Here is a 24,355-nt window from a genome sequence, read left to right on the forward strand (position 1 = left end):
TTCCTCAAACTTTGGCTTTTTGTTGAGTACAAGCAGTCTTCACATCAGAGAACAAGGCCTCGCCATTTTCGCTTTGTTACAAAACAGTCTGTCCTGCAAACTTGATCCTGCAAATCTCTGAAGATGTCTGCTTCTTTTAACTCTTTCTTCTTCAGGATGACGTGCTGCTTAATGACAGTCAAACTCTTGGAAACTGCGGCTTCACAAATCAGACAGCCCGGCCTCAGGCCCCGGCCACGGTGGGATTAGCGTTTCGTCTGAGTGGTGAGTAGTTCATCTTCTAACCCACCTCAATCCTAGATTTTACTGTGAGCTTATTCGCTTGATCTGAACTCAGGTTTAGGGAAAAAAAGATAACAGCCAAATTCTACATTCTGGATTCTGGTTTACACTAAGCAACTTGTCACATCGATGCGCTATACAATCCAAATTATCTCTAAAGTTCCAAAAACATACCTACCAACATTTAAGTTTCAAAATCTGGGAGTTTGTAGTTCTGTTGTAGCATATATATCAGGCCACAGACCGTGAGTCGTTTGGTATCATACCGCAAGTTGATGCTTGGGTGTGAAATTTGTGGTTTTCAGGGTTTTTAACGTTATTTTTTCATAGTTAACTCGGTTTCCCTGGGTCTTTTCTCGTGTGTTATGAATAAATCTTCTTTTTTTTTTTCTTCTTTTTTTTGGGTACCGGTACTGGTTTTATTTTGTTGTATTTATCCGCGACACCTTAAAGGGCGGCTCGTGAAAAGATTGTCGAACATAAACCGGTCCGTGGCGCAAAAAAGGTTGGGGACCGCTGGTTTAACGTACATGCACATATCCAAAATGTTGCTTTTTGTGAAAAATTTGTCCTCAAAAGAATGTACTACTAAAAAAAAAAAAAGAGTCTGCATCAAGCAAAGATGAGCTGGTTCTGCTGTTTTTAAACAAGAAAATGAAGAACCGGAGATTCCAGGTTTGTCCAGTTCCGATAAGAAGGCAGAATTTCATGGTTTGGTACAGGAGTTGAAGCTGTATCACGATGTCAGTGGGGCAGTTTGAACCCTTGTTTGGCAGAGTTGGGACCACATCTGAGGAGGCAAAGAAATCATTTCAGAGAACCGACTAACGGCGTTTAGCTGTGTCTGAGCTGAAATTGTATTATGTTACTATTTGTGTATTCAGTATCGGTGTACATTTGGAGCTACAAGCACACTTGTTGGTAATTGCAGTGGTCTGATTGGTGACGCCTGTTCATTCACATGATAAAAATTGAGCTTGATCCCAAAAAATTAGTACTATAAAATTACGCAGTCGGTGGGACTGGCTGCACCAAAATGCTCGCAAGAATCTTTCACGCCCAGCATGTAAAGGCTTTAAGTACTTTCCTGAATAACTTTAATAGGATATGTTCCCACCACAACTAATGGGTAAGCAAAGCTAGTCATAGTTTGCTGTTTGAACTGTAAGTTATTGTAATATGTTATCCTCTTTCAAGCCAAATGTGAGCTATAACCACTTCTGTTAAATTGTCCAGCTTTTAAAGAAAATTGTTGCAACTTGTTGTCTACAGTTGGAAAGAGGCGTTTATATTTTTACAAGTTTTTGATTATGTGTTATTAACTGTGGAAGCTCGGTTTGGTAAATGTGTCCAACTTAGCAAAGTCCATCACCCTGTGTCACACACACTGAAATGGGTACATATGTGGCTGAACTCATCATTGTTTATGTCTTGCGATTTTACTGCGTCTTTGTAGTAAAGAAAGATGAAATGGTAAAAAGAGGTAATTTATTTAGAACTCAGCTGTGGTGTCTGTGTAGAGATTGGCAAGGCACATCCTTTGAATCGGGTTGCCAGTTTGTGCCGCCAGATGGGTTGAAATTGTATTTGGAGTGTGTACTGTGTGTGCATTTCATAGACAATCTGGCAAATTGGGCAAAGTTGGCTCAACGTACAAAACGTACTGATCCGTGTATTCCATTTATTCATGGTAAAGTTTAAGAGTCGTGCAGGTTTGGGAGTTTTCTGAGAGAAACCGACTGCCGGGAGATGGTCTTAAAATACAAGTGAAAACAGGAAAAATGGGAATGTTGCCAGAAAAGATTGCCAGAGCTTTTCAAAGAGTTTTTCTTTGTCACTCAGTAAATGCCATTTTTTTTCCAGTGGAAGAAGGAAAATACTTTTTAACTTATTCAGTGTTCAACATTGGTCTAGTTGTCCAAAACAAACACTTTGTGACTTTTTGGCATTTTAAAAACTGTTATTTTAAAATTCAGGTCCCCCTGGATACAAAATTATTCATTTCTTTGGATCTCCTTTCATGTTACTTTGATCTCTTTCCAGAATTTAATGTCTCTTTTGTCTCTCTCTGTGTTTTAACTTTCTGTCGTTCTCCCAGATGATTCCTTTGAGCAGCTGAGGATTGAGCCCTTCTCCACTCCCCCTGAGCTCCCCGACGTCATGAAGCCCCAGGATTCAGGCAGCACAGCCAACGAGCAGGCTGTACAGTGAGCTCAGAGGCGGGGGAAACGAGAGGGACACACAGGGGGTCGAAGGGAGGGGTTGAATTTTTGGGAAGTGATGCCTCAGCGGGTGAAGTTTTGCCTTGCCGACGACCAATCTTCAGCTGGGCGTAAACAATTTCAAACGCGGATTCCCCCTTGGTGTAAATGTGAGGGTGCTTCAAAGTGGTTCATTTTGTCCTGAAATCGGCGAACGCATGCTAGATAAATTGATAATTACACAAAAGACCCCACAGAGATACCTGACGGACTTGTCACGACACTGTCAGTCATCCACGGGGTTGGTAAAGGCTGAACATGAATAATTGTACCTCGTATTTAATGAATTCTAGTCTTTATTTGGAATAAGGCTGATGCTGCCTTACTTGTGTTCTTTAATTTGCTGGCTTCAGAGTGGGATTTGACAAGGTGTCGCATTTTTAGGTTTTTATGTTTGTGTTTCTTTATTAAAATATTACTAGGATTAACTTTTTTGGGGGGTGGTTTGGATATGTGTTGCTGCAATAGCTTGGAGTTTGTGAATATCTAAGTTACTGAGACTGAATGACTCATTTGGATCTTCAGTACACGTCTTCAGGCATAGCAGCAATCAAAATTCAAGTTGTGGCGATTATTCTTTACTTTTCCCTTCTTAACATTGATGGAGACCTCTTCACCTTTCCTCAGCAACGATTGGTTGTAGCCTGTGACTTGCTTGACAGTCTGAAGTGAAGAGGTGACACGTCGTGGTTAAATTATGAGCTGTGCCTGGCTGCTTATTTTGCCTCCCATTTATCCCGGAACCATAGCTCATTTATGTCATGCTGCAGTTTGTGCTGTATTTTACACTGTTAATACCATAATGCGTATTATTTTCAAAAAATAAAATTGTATTAGAAATAAACACTTCTGCACATCAAAACTTCACATTATGGTGTAACACTGGGTCTCATGATCTAGAAACTTAATGATTACAAAAACAAAAAAAAAGTCTGTTATTACAGGAAGAAGATGTAATGGCCTGGTGGGTGTGGGAAAAGACGCTGTTTAATATTACATTTAAAAGCATATTTGAAGAGTGAGGCTGTTAAACAGTGGGATGTGATGATCAAAGTTGCACTTGTAACTGGTTTAACATTAAAAGAATTGTTTTTCACATCTGTGTACTGTTGTGTGTTTGTACAATTTAAAGTGATCTTTGAACATAGACGGTGTAAAATGTTGCCCACAGCCACTGTGGCCTTGATGAAGCCACGATGTTGGTGTTTTAGCAGCTGCTGTTAAAACACCACAAGCTACTTAGGAGGTCTGTACCGCACAGAAAATCATATTTCGGGAAATCTGACAAGTGGATGACTTATTTAAACACACAGATTGTAAAGCTGTTATGAATGACGAAACTATCCATAGGAGCCAAAAGCCATTGTTGAGCCAGGCTGTAAATCTGTGAATTTTAATATTGAAATCTGTTGAAGCCAGCTTTAGAAGTTTGATTTGATGAATTGTGCAGCAATTCATCAAATCCACAAATGGATTTTCCTTACAAATGTGCCACCATTTAAGGCAGGGGTGGGAGAACTCAAGGACCCGTGTCCTGCAGGTTTTAGATGTCTTTGATCCAACACAGCTGATTTAGATGGCTAAATTCTTCCTCAACATGTCTTGAAGTTCTCCGGAGGCCTGCTAATGAACTAGTCCTTTGATTCAGGTGTGTTGACCAAGGGTGATATCTAAAACCAAGACACCAGATTTTGAGGCCTGGAGTTCCCCACCCCTGATTTAAGAGGAAATAAGCAGGCTGTCCGATGGTATAAGATTTATTGCCAAGAAGCGCTGTTGTAACAAAGGACTTACTTTATGTGCCAAGCTCATTTTTTGTGTTATACATCATGTAGCACTGTTTCTGTTTTTTAAGGACCAACGTCTTGCTTAATCTGGCGTCGTCCAGCACTGGGCAGGTTCTACTGGTGTGTATTAAATTGGCTTTCTAACTAATAAGGAACTTTATTCAGCCAGAATGTAATTTGGCAGGATATGTGTTGTTTACTCTGAATGATAGTAGGACCCAGAACTGGGCATTGCTTCGTCTAAAAATCTAAACCACTAAACTGCGAAGTGCAGTCTCTTATTTATCCTGTCTTTTAATTACTGCTATAATTATGGATATCAATCTTTTGGTTTTCTGTTATATAATGTTCTGGCTCTTTTCTATTTACTATCTACTTCACTGGAAAGCATCAAAATTGGACTGAAACAACCAAAATAGTGACGATAACAGAAGAAGTTGGGACTTTTTATTGCCTGTGGTGTAAATAACCTCCTTTTAGGAAAATCTTCTTGTTGACTTAAAAATAGATTTGACCATTCTTATTTATTTTCACCTTTAACTTTATGAGACATTTCTTTAACACAGTATTCAAATGAACAAAACAATATGTGACTGTAATTAAATATGCTGGGTCTACTTTCAAGAGGTAAATAAATCAAGACAAAAAAAGTGATAACTCTATCAACATTTCAACTTTGCCAGAGCACTGACATCAGAAACATATCTGTACAAACTAATACAAACACTAATTTGTGAAAATGTTTAAAAATTTCTCAAAAGATATTTTTCACATTGCAGTCCAAAACCAAATGTGTATAATATTTATTGTGTTCATATTGTAAATACAAATTAACAATTTTTAAAGTTACACTAGTAAAATAATAACAGATTTTTTGATTAATGAACTTTCTAATAAGTATTAGAAAGGCTGCTTAGCAATCTCTCAAATCAGTTTTTGAATTGTTTTTTTTTTCCACTTAACGTAATGTGACTTATTTTGTCCTTGTTCTGTCTCTGTATTGCTCACTGTTTGATTTATTTAATTTACTTTTTTTATTGTCTGTGTACCATTTTTTTACACTTCTATTTATAATGATGAAGAAAAACTTTTGTGTGCTCATACGGTCACTGTCTTTCAACGTCTCAGTGACTCTGCCAAAATTCCGACAGTCCCTGAAAGCAGCAAACATTAGCTAGCTAGCCAGCGGGATAGATTAGCATAGTGCTAACAACAGAATGGGCTTGCAACTGCTTGAAAGGACCGGTGACCTCTGCTTGGCTTCCATGCTCTGAAAGCATCTTGTTTCTCTATCGCCGGTATTAAAAAAATGGATGTCAGTGAATGTGTTTTATCGGCAGGCAGGGCCGTGCTGGACATGGTGGAACGGGAGTGGCAGCCTCTGTCTGCGGGCGAGCTGGAGCACAGGCTGGACCAGGCGGTGGAAGAGATCCTGGAGTCACAGCTCCTGGCAAAACTGGAAAAGCAGTCCCATCGTCGTCCTCCTCCTACCAATACTATTTACGTACAGTTAACACAGAATCAGGTGGGGCCCCAAGTTTTACACACAGCAACAACATCCAGTCCGTCCGAGCAGGAGGAAGAGAAAGAGGAGGAGGCTGCAGAGTCCCAGGAGCAGGTTGATACTGTGGATAATCCAGCGATCAAGGTAGTTTTGTGGCTTTAGTTTTCCTCTGAGAAAGCGTTTTACAGTTTTCAACTACTATTAAAAACAATAGTGACAATTTTTGGCCAGTTTTTTTAATTTTCAAACTCAAATTTAACATGATATTCAAAAATCAATTAAAAAGAATTTGAACCTGAATATGAGATAAACTAAGGAATTTCTAAAGTGTACCAATCATGTATAACAATGCCTTTAATCAAATTATAAGCTCTGCATTTCATATGTTTGTCGTTACTCCTTAATCTGATAACTTTTTGCTGGATTCATTTGTTTTATCTCACCAAAAAAAGTGGAAAATGCATCTTTTTCTTTGAGATGTGGCTGACATCCCAGTAGAAAACCAGAAACTGTGCATGAGCTGGAAGGAGAAGAAAGTGGATACATGCCTATTAAATACTGTTGTATTTTGTTTGTGTCTCTGTGTTTCACCAGTACATTTCAGACCTACTTCAAAGCTCCAAATCAAGGACACGAATGGCTGGACGGGCTCGCTTATCAATGTCCCACACTGTCCTCCTGTCTCTCACACTGCTGTCCGAGCGAGTCAGTTACCGCACTGTGTCCCGCCGCTTCCAGCTGGAGAAGGGAAACATCCACAGGATCTTCTTCTCTTTCTGCCAGCGCATAAACATGCTGGAAGAGAGGCACATCAAATGGCCAGCTGGTGTGTTAATTTGTTGGGTCATTAATCATATGTGGGCAAATTATGATGATGATAATATTTTCTCTCTGTTCTTCAGGGAAAGAGGCTGTAGAGGCACTTTTCCCATTCTCCAATCTAATTGGAAAAAAGGAAGTAGAAGGAGGACAAGGTGTTCCTCAGGTTCTGGGAGTGTTGGGACACACCCGGATCCCTATTCGCCTGCCTATAGGGAAACATGATGTGGAGAGCACCATACCTGAGGTGAAGAGAATGAAGATGGAGGCCCCTCCTGACTCTTGGTTAAACCTTGAGCTTGTGTGTGACATTAGAGGCCGGTTCTTGCACTGCAGAATCAGTAAAGGATCTCATGTGGACAGAGGTCGTGCTCTAAGAGACAAACTCAAACAGAACCCTGACCTAATGCCTTCCAGCTCCTGCCTTGTGGCCAGAGCTGGCTACCCACTTACTGATCAGATTTTTACCCCGTACACAGGAAGTCACGGACCAAGAGAGGCGCTCTTTAACAAGACACTGGAGGAGCATTTTCAGATCCTAGATCAGGCCATTGCCGATCTGAGAGCCAGGTTTCGGAGGCTCACGTATCTGGATATTGGAAACTATGACCGAGCCAGAGCTGTTGTGCTGACTGCCTGTGTGTTGCATAATGTGTTTCTGGACCTAGGACAGGCGGTTCAAGGAGAGAAGGAGGAAGCCACACCCCAAGATGAAGAGGGGGAGGCGGATGACGAGGGTGTATGCAGACGTGACTCCATTACAGATTTTCTGTTTAAAAGCTCTAATCATGGAAACGCGTGAACATTTCAATTTGTTAATAAACTTCAGTTGTGCTCGTGATCCTGGCATGTTGCATTCATTAACATTTGAAGGTAGTGACTGAACCCCGAAAAAACCAACAGCAAAGGTTTCCCTGAGGTCAGAGCGGTGAAGGGATCTCTGTGGGAAAATGGGCCTCCCTCGCTCTGAGACTTCAGTAAACACATTCCAGGTTAAATTGAACACAGCATTAAATGTATTATGTAAATCACTGTCAATATTAAGAGTCGAAAGAGGATCATCCAAGATGTGCTCATTAGGTAACAACTTGTCGAGCTCTTCACTAACCAGAAGGTGACACCAATGTTTATATATTTTTTTAATACACGCTGTAGTGTATGCATTAAAAACAGTTACTAAGGGAAACCCAAAAGCATAACCTAACAGGGATGGCGGTAGCTGCCAACCTTAATATGACAACAAACCAACTTTTCATTAATTTAAATGAATGACACTTTATATTACACAGAATTCATTCATCAAGAGTTTAGCTTTTTTTTTAATTTAATCATCTCCATAGTGTGGTGTTAATGCATTTTCCTAACACACAAAAGATCTATAGTCCAAGATTGGGAGGAAGGCGTGTCAGGAATGTCACCGCAAATCAAATAGACTTATACGGCAAGGCCGGGATGGTCCATTTGGTAAAGTAAATCTGTTGGGCATCTTTATTGGCCTTTAGACAATAATTCTGATGGCAAAAGAACCAAACGGGACAGGCGGGAAAAAAAAGGAATGGCACTGCGTGTAAAAATCTGGCAAGTCAAATATGTGGATCTACTGCGGTGACCCTTTGTGAATAAAGGAGCAGCTGAAAGAAGATTACTCTTAATCCTTGACAAAGTTAGTTCTAAGTAAATTCTTCTCTGTGTTCAAATCAGGCACCTGGTAGACAGGAAGACCTAAAAAAGAGCCTAAATTTAAAGTTTAGAAACCACAATAGCATGAAATGTGTTCTGTCATGAAAGTATCGTCACATTATATGTCGCAAAGCGCTGTCCCATTTCTACTTTCCTCAATTAGAGCCCTTGCAGTCTCACACACTCAGTCACCTATGAGGTGTTTAGGTCTTCTCCCCCTGCATATTTCACCTCTAGCTTGAGCAAGTTGTCATATTAGAGTAGTAATAAGAAGATGCACGGGGGTAACTTCCAGTATTTTTTGTACCATCCTCTAAGGTAATAGACAGCCAGAGCCTGTTTCTGCGCTAATGCTCAGTGGTTAGCCCTGTCACACTGCATTATTGCTACTTATGCTAATAATTTGTTTTAAAACTAAATAACTATATGTGCTGGAAAGATTTGCAGGAAGCTTTCAGCATAAAAAACACACAACAGAGACAGAGTTATAAACAAAGAGTATCTTATTAATACTTTAACATTTATACCAGTATCTTCATTAATCCCATTACTGAAATCTGCATTGTATTTGACTGCTTTTGGCCCGGCAATGGTTACTTTATTTACGTACAGTTTATTTTCGTACAGTTCTTTGACAGATGGGGGTGGATGCCCCATTTGTGTGTACTCTTCAACTTCATCCAAGTTTTCTATTTTGGTATAAAAATAAAAGATTCTTACATTATTTTGAGCACCAGGAGGAAAAAAGAGACAGGTTTAAAGAGAACTGTAATCTGCCTGCTGTGTTAAAGGTGAGTCTGGCCTCATACTGTACACCTGCTAATCCAAGCTACTCTGTAAACTGTAACGGTAAAAATGTGAAAAAGTCTACAAACATTAGACATTGCAAACGAGCTGTTCTTCTCATGCAATGTTGGAAGGTCTTGGTAATTTCGCGTTTCCTCTCTCCTAATGTCCATCCTTTGATGTCTGTGTGCCGTTCTTCTGAGCCAGGCTGGAGATGGCTTGGGCCAGGTTGTTGATGGCCTCTATTTTTCGCTCCTCCAGTGCTTTCTGCTGCGCCCACATGTTCATCTTCCTCTCCTGCAGCTCCATGTACAGCTGCAGGACATCCTGCGGAGGCCTGGTGGGGCAGGGAGCAGCTGTTGCAGGAGGCGTAGGGAGGATAGGGGTAAACCTCTTGCTCGCTATAGCTTTTCCTACTTTGGTCCCGCTGAGTTTGGCCCTGCGCTGGGCTTCGATCTCCTCCCTGCTCTTACCCAGGACTTCGTGCATAGCTTTGAAGAACTCCCAGTGGACGCTGGTCACTCCCAACCTCTTGGCCCTCTCTGCGTTTTTTCTGTATGTGGCCAGCATGTTTCTCCACTTGAGATCACATTCGTACGCCTTCACAGTGACATCAGTGACCTCTGACTCCCTCAATTTGGCATTGACCTTCTCTGCAACCATTTCCCAGAGTTTCTTTTTCTTGCACACTGGCTGGTCAAAGGCCTGATCCATTTCAAGCCGGGTATTGACTAGATGCCATGTAGCCTGAACTGTCCAGATAAATTCTAGGAGTGAAAAAAGGTAGATGATCAGATCGACTGCTTTTTTTGGGAGTTATTAAAGACAATGCCTTGGTCTACAGTACAGTTTTTCTTAAAATGCTGAACATCATGAGTACAACTACAACTGCAATACAACTACAATTAAGTTTTTCTGCGTTATGGTATACTGCACTATATTTTGGATGCATATCTTGTTCTTGATCTATATTTTAAAGCTATAGTCACATATTAAGTTTAAAAATATAAATAAAACTATTCCAATAATAATACTAATAAAACCAACCATAAAATAATGTACCGGTATATGATTTTGTATTAAGTACTACATCAAGTACTTTTATTGTAGGTACTTTGTATGCTTAACTTTTACTTAACTGAAAGGGTGTGTAAATGCATATTTAGCTACATTGCAAAGCAGTTTTTATTGAATACAAATTCTGTGCAGTGCTACTTTTAATGCAATAAACCAGGTTGTTGTTGTTCTTGCCCCCCCAATTCTCATTCTCCACCCCATACAAAAAAAAAAAAAAAAAATCCTGGAAACGTTCCTGCTGAGTACTAACCTGCTTTTGTTTTATCCGTATCCACACTGGACACGACCGTTTCCTTTCCTTCCACTTCAGAGTTTTGTATCACAATTGTCTCGATTACCTCCATCTTATTAAAAGCACAACCATTACAGTTAAAGTTGTTTTGTTTTTTTAAATTTACTAGCGGTGTATCTATCGCGGAATTTAACAACATCCAAGAGTCACCGATGCCCTCTCTCGCGTCGAGAAAGACGATGACTATAACAACGTCGCTTGGTAGCTTGGAAATTGTAGTTCATTTTGGTTATTACGCCTATTCTTTTTAGTATTCTGGAATAGCGGATGAACTACAATCCCTAAACTCTTTGACTCTTTTAACGTAGGCTACGATTTGTCGCGATCATGGGGGGTGTAGTTTTTCCAAAAGGTTGGTTCGCATAAGAAGAACTGAGCGCTATCAAATTCGAACTACACGTCCCAGAGTATTTTTAACCGACCCACCTCTTCACTCCCTGCTCCCTCCCTCGGCCGACCCTGTTTTGTTGTTTGGCTAAAGATGGCGTTAGCGGCTAACCCACTCGATTGCAGTTTGTTTCACAAAAATTATTCGGCCAGTGGTAACAAAACATTGATAAAATAGAGATTTAATTCGTCATTTTGTGTGTAAAAAATATATTACACCGAGAAAATACACGTCCACTTGGTCGATTAACGTTTGCTTGGCCTTCTTACGATATAGGCCAGTTTTAAAGGGAGCGGACCGAAGCCGTCGGAACTCCATATCCCGTCGGGGAGTGCGGCGTCAGGCGGTAACACTTTCCTTTTTCATGCTGGTATCTGTAGTTCTTACCACACAAGTCGCTTTTTTCCGGAAACTTTAAAGACAATGAACTAAACCAAGAGTTGAGTATATCTAAGTGGAAAGGACATGGTATATAATTTCTCGGTGTTTTACTGGAAACGTCCAGTGATGCCTCGCGGCGCCTGTGATATTTGTTTTAATTGAGGAGGACAAATTAAAAATAAGTACACCTGTTACCTGGAAATCCGGGGGGCCATGGCTGCAGAATGTGACAGAAAAAACCCGAGAACACCTTCCAGGGAAGGACAACCATCACCAGAGTCTTCTTTGACCTGGTGCTTGACTCACATCTCCAAATCTGGATCGGGGTCTGAGCGTCAGGGACAGTCAGGCTCAGGCGGTGCCAGAGAAACGGACAAGAGGTCCAAAGTCTCCCAGTGGCGAGCGCTTGTTGCTATTAGGACGCAGCACATCAAGGGCGGCAAGGCTGGCATTGCCAGATTCAGAGGTCAGGGTGGTCTCCGGCACCTGTTGGATCTGATTAAACACCCAGAGTGCTCGAGGAAAACTCTGGATCTCGCTCTTAGCATCCTGGGCAACTGCTGCACTGAGCTGGAGACACGAATAGAGGTGAGACAAGAAATAATAGATGAGTTTGTTTATTAAAGTCACTAACTTTTAAAATGTTTTCCTACTTTCCTACAATATCAGGTGCGTAAACTTGATGGGATAAATATTGTAGGTAAGTGGTGATTTATTGTTATACTATATATTATACTTTTTAAATTTAAGCAATCTTTATCATAACTTATATCTGAAAAATGCCTGTTGTAGTGGACATCCTTAAGAAAAATGTGTCACTGGAAACAGTCCTGAACCGAGCAGCCCGCGCTTTAGGGAACTTGGCCATGGATCCAGAAAGCTCTGCACTCATCCACTCTGCAGGTATGTCTGACCTGCTTCTGTGTGTCACATCCACCTTTGTAGCTGACAGCATTTAAAATGAGCTTGAAAGCTTCCAAATGGGCTTTTTTAGTTGTAGATATATTAATATAATAATAATAATAATAATAATAATAATAATAATAATAATAATAAGCGCTGTAACAGACAGGCAAAAGTAGAGTGCTCAAAGGGCAGATTTAAAGTCGATCATTAAGGTCAAACAGGGGAAAGAGGACAATAAACAAAAAAACTGAAAGGTGATAACCAGACAGTGCAAAGATATCACATGTAATGCCATCACATAAAAGCAAGTCTATCAAAATGTGTTTTCTTTGACCTGTGAATCTATATAATTTCTCCTCTGATTATAAATCGTTCTTATTATCACACAGGTGGTGTTCCTCTTCTCCTTCTCTGCGTGTCTCTTTCATCTGCACCGTCCTCCCCCACAGCTGCTCCACCCAAAGATGCCTGTCCCAAACTTGAGTGTGCTCAGTCTGCTACTCGAGCCCTTCTCTACCTCTGTGATACGCCCTCTAATCGCCTTTCATTGCTCACCCAAGGGACCCTATCTGCGCTCACCCCTCTTATTGCACCAGAGTATCCCCAGGGGTTGAGGCGAGCAGCTCTCAGGACTCTCCATGAGCTCACCCGGGGCTGTGGTGTTGAATGTGCCAGGGAGGTGTCTCGTTCCGGGGTCCTCGCTCAGCTGGGTGTCATGGTGACAGGAGAGTCTGGTAAACCCTTTGAAGAGTTGGCACTGAAAACATTAGCCAATATGTGCTCTCAGGGTTGCCTACGCCCTCTCGTGGGGTCACTGGGAGTCATCCAGAAGTTCACAGAGGAGGTTAAAAGGGACCCACTGAAGTCAGGAGTCTTCCTCAAGGCTCTGTGCTTGTGCTGCAAAGAGGCCGTGAACCGGGCCAAGGTGAAAGAGAGCGGCGGACTGGAGGTACTGATTGGCTTTTTGTCGGCTCATCAGAGTCATCCTCTTTCCCGTCTCGCTCTTATGGCCTGTGTAGACTTTGTTTTTGATGAATCTGCCATGGAGCAGCTGCAGGAGTTGGGGCTGGTTCCTCTTCTTGTTGCACGGCTAGTTGAGCTCACCAGAGGAGAGGAGCCATTGACTGAGAAGATGGACGTGAGCCTCTCCTCTAGTACGTCTCCCACCGAGCTCCTGTCTTCATTATGTTTTGATTCCTTTGATTTTCCTCCTCCCGAGGGACACAAAAAGGAAGAATCTGGTAGGGAGCAGGGCTCATCCAGCTTTTTAAGTCTCAGGTATGGAAAAAGGAAATTTATTTTTTAAAATTTAGTTTTCCAAATGCACTGTTTTCTTCTGTTTGATATTGTTTACAATTTCATTCCTTTCTCCAGGTCCTGGTTGGTGTCTGAGGGTTTGATAGCTTCTGAAGGGGACCTTCTAGATTCTTCTAATGTTGATGGAGAATGGGGGAATCTTCAGATCCCGCCATCTTCATCACCTCAAACCCCTTCCTCAAACCCATATTCTAGTTCCTCTCTTAAAAACTCTTCTTCACCCAACCCAGCTATTTCTTCTGCTTCTAAAAAAGCACCTCACTCTTCGCCTTTGTCTTCATCATCATCAAAAGTCACCAATCTGCCTCCCTCCAATACGCTCTCACCACAAACCCAGCCTAGTTCCTCCACCATCTCCTCTCCCACTAAAACAAGCCAAACCCCCGTTTCTCCATCCAAGTTTTCATCCCCACTCAGACGCAGGCCGCGGGCTCAATCAACAACGTCTTTGACTAAAGTCACACTTGAGACTCCTCCATCTGTGCCTCGCGCATTAGCTTTCCATCACCCTTACCACCCCGAACCCTGGACGCCAGAGTCACCCATCCTGCTCCTGCTGTCGCGCTTCTCCCACGCCACCGATCCAAGTGCTGCTCTGGTCAGCTCAGGCGTCATGTCCAGCTTGCTCTTTTACCTTACCCAGCGTGAGGATCCCAGCAGCAAGTGCTTCCGCATGCTTTGCCGGCTGAGCTGCAACCCGAACTGTTTGCAGTCGCTTCTCCGAACGGGTTCTGTAGCGCTCATTCGCCACCATCTCTGCCAGAGAGAAGAAGGATTTGAAGGAGGAGACAGGCAGACGGACAGAGTGAAAGCCAAAGTTAAACAGCTTGGTGAGATGAGCACAGTCATGTTAAAATAAGTGAAACCTTATACAAGATTTAAATAATTCACACATAAGTAATTAAATATGCTCACAGGGTAGAGGTGCAGTGTTAGTCTTTTACATTTAAAATCTGCTTATTTTGCTCTATTGGAATCATTTTTATTTGAACTGAGAAAGCCAGGCTACAAGTGAAATGACTCCTAACAAGTAACCCTGAACTTTACACGGATACACTGAAAATTCAACTAATGCAATTGCTGCTTGGTCACATTTGGTTAACTACAGGGACGATATTGATTCGCTGTTGATCAGAATTTATCTCAGGAACCGTCTTTTGTTCGATCAAATATAATATCTGGTCTTTTTGGTTTTTTATGTAAGACTAAAGAGTTTATAATTGTGTGCTGACTTTGCAGGTGTCGCCCTTCTGAATAACCTGCGTGTCCAGTGTGAGTCTGGATTTGGCTCTGGGGTTCTTGCACATGTGATGCTGTCAGGCTCTGACTCAGATAAGCTGAACTGTGCACTGTCTCTGCCATTAATCAGCAGGTAATTATTGGATGTATACTGACAATGTATTCATAAAAAAATACTAAATGTATAACAGTAGGGCTGCAAGGATTTATTGAGTATTTCGAAAAATTCAGTTCTAAAAAGTTCTCGGCACACATTCTTTGCTTCGACACTTCGTTTAAGGCACGGCCCTGTAGCGGAGCATTGTCACCATGGAAACGTGAACGCTTCTCCCAGACTTGTGACTTAAAAAACAAACCTGCAGTCCAAACATATTTAGGAGCAGCATGTGGAAAAAAAAAAACCTCAGCTCCCAATTTTAAACAAAAACACAGATGACCCAACAGCAGCAGTGATGATGCTACCACAGTTTAATGGGGAGGCGGAGTCTGTTTACATCCCGCGAAGAGCAAAGAGGCGGAGTCATTACGCGACGGTGAGCTCAGGTTGATTGAAAGAAAACGTGTTTCTCGTGTCCAAAACAGCAGGCTCTTCATCAAACCAACTCATCAACAAACTGTGATATGAAGAAAAACTATCTTTGTAGCTGCTCCATTCACCGCCATTTGTTTTACACAGAGAAAAATCTGCAGCAAGCCTCCAGGAGTTGTATTAAAATATGCCGATGAACTGGTGACTTAGTCTGATACCAGACTGGTTAGATTATACAGCTCGCTGACGGCTGACGGCAGCTGTCCTTTTTTACATGGATGCGAACAGGGGTGAGTCTAAACGGGGGCATGGTGTGCACTAGACCATTTATTTCAAAGCTTATGTTACATTTTTCAGATTCAAAGTGAAATAATCTAAAATACTGTCTCAATTAAATTGCGTTAATATTTAAAAATATACAAATGAAAGCTTTTTTTCACAAGCCAAAAAAAAATGTACATGGGCCAGTAAAACTCTGAGCCACTGACCCGAGGGATCTTAGGTTGGATGGTGAATGTTAATGTTCATTATGTAACACCATCATAACCTCTTGTGATCAGCAACACAAAAGCTTTGCATCAATGCACGGGGCAAACTTCAGAATATTCAGATATGCTTGCTTCTCTTCGTTGCAGCCACTACATTTTCCTTTTTCCTTACAGACGCAAACTCAGTCATTCACTTGCACACTTTAACACATAAAAACACATGTAGAAAAACTCAAAAAGCCTTCCAAGAACACAGTAAAGATTCATGTTTTATGCCTTAGTTTAGATTGCATATTCATCTTATTTTATTTGACTATACTTGAGAGTATTTTTTAAAATATATTTTTGCATTTAAGACAATTTTTTAAATTTAAAACGTGAATAAAAAGGGTTTGTTTTGTTGACGGATAAGACAAAAAACACGGGAACACAATGAGCAGTTTGTTTTTAAAAAAACCTGTATTTTGTTTTCTGCATTACTCATTAATAAGACAAAAATATTTCTACTACTCGATTAATCGATGGAATAATTGATAACTTAATCAATTAGTAAAATAATCGATAGCTGCAGCCCCACATAACAGTAATCTGTGATGAATTTTGAAGTAGACCAAATATAGCGGATTCTATTCTACTTGCATTATATTTCTGAAATATGGAAATCTACTATCTGAAACAAGCTGTTGTAGTTCTTCAACCTTTACACCAAATATCCTCAGACTGCCTGTTTCTTGTAAACAGAAGGCTTGAACAGCAGGCAGGCGGGGCTTCTGTTCTCTTACCTGCCTGCCTGAAACAACTATATTAGAAACTGCCAGACATCCTGACATCTTATAGATCAGATAAAGAAAAGCCTGAAAATAAGCTTACTGTAGTGTGAGGTTGTTGTCTCAGGGATTACTTGTACATATGCTGACCTTATTATTTGAAACAATTTCCTTCTTGAATACGAGTATCCATCATTGTAACAATGTGTATATGAGAGAGAACAAAGAAGGTCAGAATAGACAATAAACACTCACTATTAATGTTTTTACCTTTTCTTTTTCTCGTACAGCAACAAGTCACTGCTGAAGAAACTTCTTCTGGACAGCGGCGGGCTGCTCTTGGCCCTGCGGCCCCTCAGCTGTGACGACGACGATGGTGCGGACGAAGACCACCCTGCTGAATGTGAAAGACTGCTTTCTGACTTTTTGAATTCTCCACGTTCAGGCGTGACCTCACATCTCCACTCGCTGTACTTCTCTCTCCTGATTGGATGCCTGTCTGCTCTCACAGGTACCATTAAAACCGAGCTCGACAAAAAACATTCAATTTCAGTTATAAGACAGTCGATCAGTAGCCTTGGTCATTTTTCTCCGCCTCCCTCTAAAAAAGCTCGGCTAGCAGACACGTGCCCTTACAGCATCTCTAACTTTGATCTGTTCTTGCTGCTGGATGATGGGACCCAGGTCCCAGCCTGCAGGGAGGCTGTAGCTGGGGTTGAGGGCACAGGTGGGGTTGGCTCTGAGTATTTCAGGGCCCTGTTGAGAGGTGGATTTGGAGAAGCTCAGGGCAATTCAAAAGAAGCTATCCCCATTAAAGATGTCAGCAGAGGTGCATTATTACCAGTGCTACATTATCTGCATGGATGTCGCTTTACTAAGGGCGAAGAAACAATTAAGGAAAGGGAGGAAGGAAGGAAGAGTGGACAGTGCCAGATTTTGGACAAATTGGTGCTCGATGGTCTGAGTCTCTATGAAAGCGAGACAGAGGAGCGCTCAGAAGGAAATGTGGATTTCCAGAAAACTCCGTTATGTGAGATGATGATTGGAGGTTGCAGGTTTTTGGTAAGTGAGCTACAGAGAGACTTAGAGGACCTGTGTGTGTCATTTCTCCTGTCCTGCTGTCCGAAAGCCGCTAATCGGACTACAACAGACGCCAACGCTGAAAAGGATGCATCCAAAATGGACCACGAGTGCCCCGAGTCTGCTGAGGAAAGCCTGGCCAATCGAACGTCAGAGCTAGAGCTGACAGGATTTAAGATGCAAACTGGAAAAACAAAGAAACCAAATTCCCTGCAACAGACAGACGGTAAGAAAACAGTGGACAAATCAGTCAGTTCAGAAGAGCTGACTTTAAGACCAAAGAGCTTGATTAAAGGTTCAGAGCAGCTTCCTAAATCTGCGGCTCAGGGCTCTCGCTCCTCGGAAACATTTGCTGAAGGTGGTGTTCTGGCTGCTCTGCTGCCCCAGTTGTACTGGTTTTCCCAGCGGTACAGCTACCCAGCACTGGGCCGGGCTTGCCTGTCCTTGCTGCTGGGCTGTCAGGACTGTCCTCGGCCCTTCCTGTCCTCCTCCATTGCCGGGGACTGCCTTCGCAGACTGGCCAGAGAAGCTGACTGTGCAGAGACTCTCAAACAAGATCTGTTAAGTTTGGTCTCCGTAGCTTTGACCTGAGCAAGGATCGAAATACTGATTGATCACATAATTTAAAGGGGCACAGCGTGAGTTTAAGTGTCTAGAGTTTCCATTGTCATACGTTTAGGAAGCACATGGATTATGTGGTTTACAGCAGCATGGTTACCTTAAAAATATGCTGCTCCAGCACTCACAGAAGGAACTGCTGATTTATGTTGATTTATTTTGATCATTTTGAAGAATACATTTCTGTTTAGCTTGGATGTAAATGTAGCACGTCCCAGCATGATGTACATCTACTATAATTTACTGTTGGTGATTTTTTCTTTTTCTATTTTTCTTTTTTTTAAACCGGGTGTCTGTCATGCATTTGATAAAAATAGCTAAAATTATGAGGGTTGGTCTGAGAGCCAGTTGTTGGAGATGAAGTGGAATAGCAGATAAGCAACGTATATACATTTCAAATGGCTCATAAATTTATGCCAGTAAATATATTGGTGGAACATCACTTTGGTCTCAGTTTCTTCTTGTGGGAGGGTGTGCGTACACAAAAGAGGGAAAACCTAAAGCCTTGAAAGTTAATTGAGTTTTGGTTAACTTGGATAACTAACAGTAGAGAAAGTCAAGCTCTCCAGATGACTCTGGTGTTTTCAGGGTTTCTGCTACTGCATTACAAAGTTTCTGGGGTTAAAGATTTTTTTTTATAGGCAAAAGAAGCGGGCAAGTACCTGTTCAGCTTTTTTTTTTTTTTTTTTTTTTGGACTGCACGTAACAGTTAACAAAAGCATTCAATGCTCTCACATAGATATAGGTATACAGTACTTTCTTTTCATGTTTGAGGTGGGTGATTAACCTCCCACTGTCTTTGTTTCCTTCCAGTCCAACATTTGTTTTCCCCCTGAAAAATCATTCTGGTTTTTCAGAAAGTGGTTCCTACTAATCAAATTATCTACCTGGCAACAAAAGGTTAGCTACCACACTGAATTATACAAAATTTTGTAAATGGGTAGTGCAATTTTTTGTCAGTGGAGAGGGAATCTGAGGACCTGCAGGCAATCAGGATATTTGGTTCTGACCAAAAGTTCTCATTATTCAGAATCATATACATTATATTAATTGATCATAACCATTAATTCGTGAATGTGTAGATCAGCTGGAGAAGATTTTATTTCTACTGCTGGATAGCTTTATCAATAAGCCAACATAAAATAATTTCTAGTTTAAAATCTCCCCAAGTAAGCTTTAAAATTGATGCTATTTTGCATTTATAATATAATGTAGTAGAAAGCTGTGTAACAGAGGAATAAAACACAAATACATTAAGATTGTACTAGAGTAAATGCATTAGGTTAGGTGGTGGTGTTGGGCATCGTAACATCGCTCCAGTCCAATGGAAGTCCAGCCATACGTGCATTTCAGAGGCAGCCCTGCTGTTACATTTATCACTACAGTATAATTGTGCAGCGCTGCAGACAGAACAGCTGGAGAAAGGAGGGTGACACCGGAGAGTTAACCCACCTCAATTAGGCTAGTAAATGTCAAGTTAACCTAACTGTTGTGACCAGGCTCACGGAAACTCAGCATTCTGTGTCTTTAAAAACTGGTCATGCATAAAGTTTTCAGTCGGGGAAACAGTTGCCAAAAATTTTATGTGGGCTTGAGTTGGCGTGAAGCAACGTGCCAGTGCAGTCGTCTGGATAGTTTGTGGAAAACAATGCACCTTTATGACACGGTGGAATCTGCCACAGAGTCAGGTCACTTATGGTACTTGATGCTACTTATTGTTTAACAATAGGAAAAAACGGATGTTTGATAGAATAATAGTTTTATATTTAAAGCCTGATATATGTTGGATTTTAATCTTTCTAAATTTGGCACCCCTCATGGAAAAACTCAGTGCAATCTGCAATCACATCGGTCTAAAATGTAAATACACTTTCATCACAGCACCACACACACAGACACATATTTTGTGTATTGATTAAATTAAAATGAGCACTTCTCCAATTTAAAAAATGAACTGGCACTCATGGTAATACAGCACAAAGTGGTTTTATTCCTGGCTGTCTACTTGGCCCCTCAGCCGTTTTAATTAAACCAAGTAGACTGCAGACCGGAGTTTGAAGCATGCAGCCGGATAGAGCCGAGAAACTGAGCCGATCCTCTCAGTGATGGGAGCTCTCATAGCCGTCAGGCAGAGGGTTGGCGTGCGGGTTGTGGAACAGACTGTGGTTTCCATCTCCCCAGGGAAATTTCTGGAAGGGGACATATAGTGTTTTGGAGAAAATGATATTGAAAGAGTGAGCATTTATAGTTAGAAATGGTTGTTAATTAATACATTAACCAGAGACTCACCTTGGTGCGGATACGCAGGTGAGAATATGGCACAAATTCGAGCTGTTCATGTGAGTGCGCCTGGGCCTTCATGTAAGCATTGGCTATGCAGACACTAACCCCAGGAAAGGCCAAGACGATGGTCAGTATCTTCCAGGTCCTTGCTGTCCGAAACAACAGAAATACACAAGTGAAGCACTTGTTAAAGCACGAGGAATAAATCACAGGACCTGCCTCACTATTGGTCAGTTTGTGATTATTTGCCAGAGCAAGGATAGCTGTCGGCTCTGCAGACATTTCAGTTAATGTTCAACTAAAAAGTAAATGTGCCTTAGTTTTGATCTCTAGTGGGGAGGCTTTGAACCATTATGGTATTTAGTTATAAAGGACAGGCTGACCTCCTCCTTCATTGCCTGAATGTGACGCAGCAGCAAGCACCCGGCGAGCGGCTAAGGCGGCCGACATCTGAACAGGTGGAATGAGAGAAAACAAAGTTTAATAGCAGCTGTAGATATAAATAATGCACTTTTTACACCAGAGTGCACGTAGAAACAGACAGAATCTGACTATTGGAATTTTATGTGCAACATAAAAAGTAAAATGAAGCAACATTTAATTTTAAGAAGAAATTAAAGATCAGCTGAAAAGAACATGCAGTGATAAGGTTATTTAAACCACGTGTGTCATGTGCTTTAGTACCAAACAAAGTAGCTACAAAGCAGGTTTGAGCAAAGGCCTACCACTGCTGGTGTATGTCCAGAATTTTGACAGCCCCTTTTTCAGTTAAAATACAGTAAAATCTTGTAAAAACTTACTGTTCCTCAGGTAGATGGTGCTCAGTATTCGTTATTGTCCTCTTATTTTTATATCAAACCAGTTCTTTCTCCTCCCCGTTTGTCCTTCAGTCTGTCCTAAGCTGAACTCTTTGTCAGACTCCTCCCCATTTCAGCCTGACGCCGGGCCAAGAAACATTTATATTTGGTCAAGTGCAAAGGCGGGCTGATATACATGACGAAGGGGATAGGAAGGAGGTGCTGCAGAGCACATTCAGCCTGCATGAGAAGGGCTCAGAGTTTTTAGATATAAACAGTGTGTTTGCTTTCATATGTAGTTTCATCCGGAGCATAGCGGTGAAAGTGAGAGAGACACTGGTTCATCTGTGGGTCGAAGGTTCAAAGTAGTCTGGAGTTTATTTACACTTAGCATTATATTCACATCAGTTTACATCAGCAGTTTACATACATCGTGCACATGCATGCACTGGTGATTTGGGGGTTTTAATGATCAGTTGACATCTGCAGACATCTTTAAAAATAGGACTCGAGTGCACACATTTTAATTTATCTGTGTATTTACAGTGCTGTGAAAAAGTATTTGCCCCTTTCCTGATTTCTTTAAAAAAGTGGTTTTAAAATGGTGATTTCATCTTTTAAGAGAAGAAAGACATCCAAACCTGCCCCTAAACCTAATAACTGGTTGTGTCACCGGTGCCAGCATGAACTGCAATCAAATGTTTGGGTTTTCTAACATGAACGGTGTGTTTAAGGTCATGCAAAAGCATCTCAATCAGTCTGGACTTTGACTAGGCCACTCCAATTTATTTATTTATTTTTTTAAAGCCACGCTTTCTTCAAATCTCTGTCCTACGTTCTACGAAATCTCCATTATTGCCCTTCCTATTATTGAATCCTGAACTCTGACTTTAACAGGTGAGGCTTTAGGCAAGTGAGGCTTGCAGCTCCTTAGATGATATCCTGGGTTCTTTTGTGACCCGGGTTATCTTAGTCTAATATAAATTTTAATATTAGACTAAGATGATGATCTGAAACATCTAAACAAATATGCAAAAACGAAGAAATCAGATTCAGAAGGGAGGCAAATAAATTCCTGTGGCACTGTAGATGCTACTGTTGTGAACACTCTTCTTAATGCATGGAAAGCCTAGCATCCTGAGACTCTGAGCATTAGAAACAGGAGATTAGTGGAGGATTAGCTAGCGTCAGAGTCACAGTCCAGGATAAAAACACAAAACATCCAGGAGTACATCAAGAAGATGGCAGATGAGCTTCTCCAAGAGTGCCTCAGGCAGCAGTGATGATGAATAAGAGAAGGTCCTGTCATGTAAGACCAAGCATGCATGGGATGTACCATCAACAGACAGGAAGGAAATCCTGCCAGTGGTTAGAAGCACCAGATCCACAGAGGCAGGACTAAGAAGATGAGAGGGAGCTTTTATTTACTTATGTAATTCTAGTCTTTTGGTGTCATTATATTGGTACCTCAGACTGAGGTGTGCATCTTTTTGATAGACTCGAGGAAGCAGCAGAAATATCATCCTAAATCCAAATGTACGCACACCAGGTCATAGATGCAGTTTAATTTTGGCTCTAATCTACTTGTAAAACCCTTCATTAATGTGTTAGGTCTTAATTGACTCGTCAGAACTTAAGCATTAAAGGTCAAGAATTGTCATTAGGAGTTGCTGATGAAACTTCCAGAGCTTAATAAATCCTCAGAGTCTTCAAATCTTGCCATAACAAAGGACGACCATTGAGTTGAGGCTCAGATTGAGGATCTGTTAATGAAGCTAATTAATGCCTTCAAAAGCAGGCTATAAAAAGACATTAAGGTGCTTTCACTCTGTAATTTCCGGCGTCCAGAATGTCATTAAGAAATGCAGTTAAAGACGAACTGTGGAAGTCAAGACAAGATCTTAATGATGAAGAGAACTTTGAGATAAAACTGCAAGTTTGCTGAAAAGAAAAGCCCCAAACTGCTGCAAGCCTGGTGTAGCATCTCACGTGAGTGGTGGCACACGTTTCCACTCATGATTACAGTGGGTCCATGTGAGAAAGTCAGTAATAGAAAACCTTACCTGTGACATCATGACAAAGGTCAGCTCTAGTCCTCAAGTAAACTTCTTGATGAGTGGATAAATAACGTTTAAATCAAAGTTCCTGGCCACAGTTAGAAGCATTTGATGAAAAAGTGCGTCTATTCTGCTGCGAGATGTTTGGCAGTCAGTGCACAGAAAAAGAGCAGACTGTCCAGCAGATGGGGTAGTGCTGCTGTGAAAAGCAAACTGTCCTTAAACGCTCCTTTAGGCCTCCTGTGCTGTTGCTCTGTAATGTTAAACACTTTCATTTCTGCACTGAACACTACTTCCTCCCTCTGAAAGTTCAGCAGTTTCATTAGAGTTCATTAGACTGCTGCAAGTTTTGTCATATGTATCGATTTTGGTTGATTTACTGCACACAGCTTGGATGCCGAATGGTGTTAACTGAGTCTGTTTTACACCTGTGTCGGGTCATAAATCATATTTTTTAAAAACTTTTTTAACATTAAAAATATCTCCATAAAAAGGTAGCGTCTCCACTTTGAGTTCTCCTCTCCATGAGTGTTAATTTGCGATTTTCACACTCAGTAATGGCTTTGTCGTCTCTGTTTGGACGGCTTCAGGCTGCAGAGCAAACAGCAGCGAGAGCCAGCGGTGATGTCAGCCAGACATGCAAGCATCCTGTCTGAACGTCTAGCACTTGTGTTATTTTGGGCAGAGGTTAGGCGCCATCTCACTGCACACACTGAGGTTTGCATGTGCTGCAGCTGTGCTGAAGTTAAAGCGGCCAAAACTGCAGTCAACCTCAAGAGATGTTATTTCAATCGCCCACTGACCTATCAAAGCTCTGCGTTGATAAGTATCTGTAAACAGGCATTCAAATCGAAACAAAATGTATTCGGTATAGAAGTTCACGATTCATATGAGTCTATTGTTGCAGAACTTTAGACGCTCCAAAAGTTGTGCAAGAGAATCAGATTTAATAAAATTAAACTAAAATATTACATATATTACATTGTTTTTGGTGTTATCCCCTTTTTTGTTATGCAA

General features: G+C 41.3%; 4 protein-coding genes across 7 annotated transcripts in view; 3 read left to right on the top strand and 1 right to left on the bottom strand.

The window, feature by feature from the left end:
* The window catches only part of elob (elongin B), a 6,703-nt gene extending 3,064 nt beyond the window's left edge, over window positions 1-3,639 (top strand). For all 3 annotated transcript variants that reach the window (XM_005726247.2, XM_005726246.2, XM_005726248.2), the window contains 2 exons: window positions 156-264; window positions 2,381-3,639. In XM_005726247.2, coding sequence (XP_005726304.1) covers window positions 156-264; window positions 2,381-2,493 — 222 coding nt within the window. In that variant the 3' untranslated portion in view covers window positions 2,494-3,639. The remainder of the gene's footprint in view (window positions 1-155; window positions 265-2,380) is intronic.
* Window positions 3,640-4,265: 626 nt separating this feature from the next.
* LOC102201671 (uncharacterized) lies at window positions 4,266-7,494 on the top strand. 2 transcript variants are annotated; one of them, XM_005726249.1, is made up of 5 exons: window positions 4,266-4,291; window positions 4,399-4,450; window positions 5,671-5,978; window positions 6,429-6,660; window positions 6,737-7,494. In XM_005726249.1, exons 3-5 carry the CDS (start codon window positions 5,688-5,690, stop codon window positions 7,453-7,455), a joined length of 1,242 nt encoding a protein of 413 aa, XP_005726306.1. In that variant the 5' UTR covers window positions 4,266-4,291; window positions 4,399-4,450; window positions 5,671-5,687; the 3' UTR covers window positions 7,456-7,494. The 2 variants fall into 2 exon arrangements, with proteins under 2 accessions (XP_005726306.1, XP_013764499.1); XM_013909045.1 differs by lacking the exons at window positions 4,266-4,291; window positions 4,399-4,450 and having other exon boundaries at window positions 5,434-5,978.
* Window positions 7,495-10,946: 3,452 nt separating this feature from the next.
* On the top strand, window positions 10,947-18,637 carry armc5 (armadillo repeat containing 5). The gene is made up of 7 exons (XM_005726250.2): window positions 10,947-11,845; window positions 11,927-11,957; window positions 12,050-12,160; window positions 12,553-13,441; window positions 13,538-14,310; window positions 14,720-14,852; window positions 16,794-18,637. Exons 1-7 carry the CDS (start codon window positions 11,471-11,473, stop codon window positions 18,172-18,174), a joined length of 3,693 nt encoding a protein of 1,230 aa, XP_005726307.1. The 5' UTR covers window positions 10,947-11,470; the 3' UTR covers window positions 18,175-18,637.
* Window positions 18,638-20,168: 1,531 nt separating this feature from the next.
* Window positions 20,169-21,432, bottom strand: cox6a2 (cytochrome c oxidase subunit 6A2). Its single transcript, XM_005726251.2, has 4 exons — window positions 21,285-21,432; window positions 20,868-20,934; window positions 20,491-20,633; window positions 20,169-20,390 (listed from the first exon to the last, which is right to left on the bottom strand). Exons 2-4 carry the CDS (start codon window positions 20,932-20,934, stop codon window positions 20,301-20,303), a joined length of 300 nt encoding a protein of 99 aa, XP_005726308.1. The 5' UTR covers window positions 21,285-21,432; the 3' UTR covers window positions 20,169-20,300.
* Between the last annotated feature and the right edge of the window lie 2,923 nt (window positions 21,433-24,355).

This window comes from Pundamilia nyererei, unplaced genomic scaffold, assembly GCF_000239375.1.
Source record: "Pundamilia nyererei isolate P.nyererei 1_Seehausen unplaced genomic scaffold, PunNye1.0 scaffold00018, whole genome shotgun sequence".
NCBI classification, from domain to species: domain Eukaryota; kingdom Metazoa; phylum Chordata; class Actinopteri; order Cichliformes; family Cichlidae; genus Pundamilia; species Pundamilia nyererei.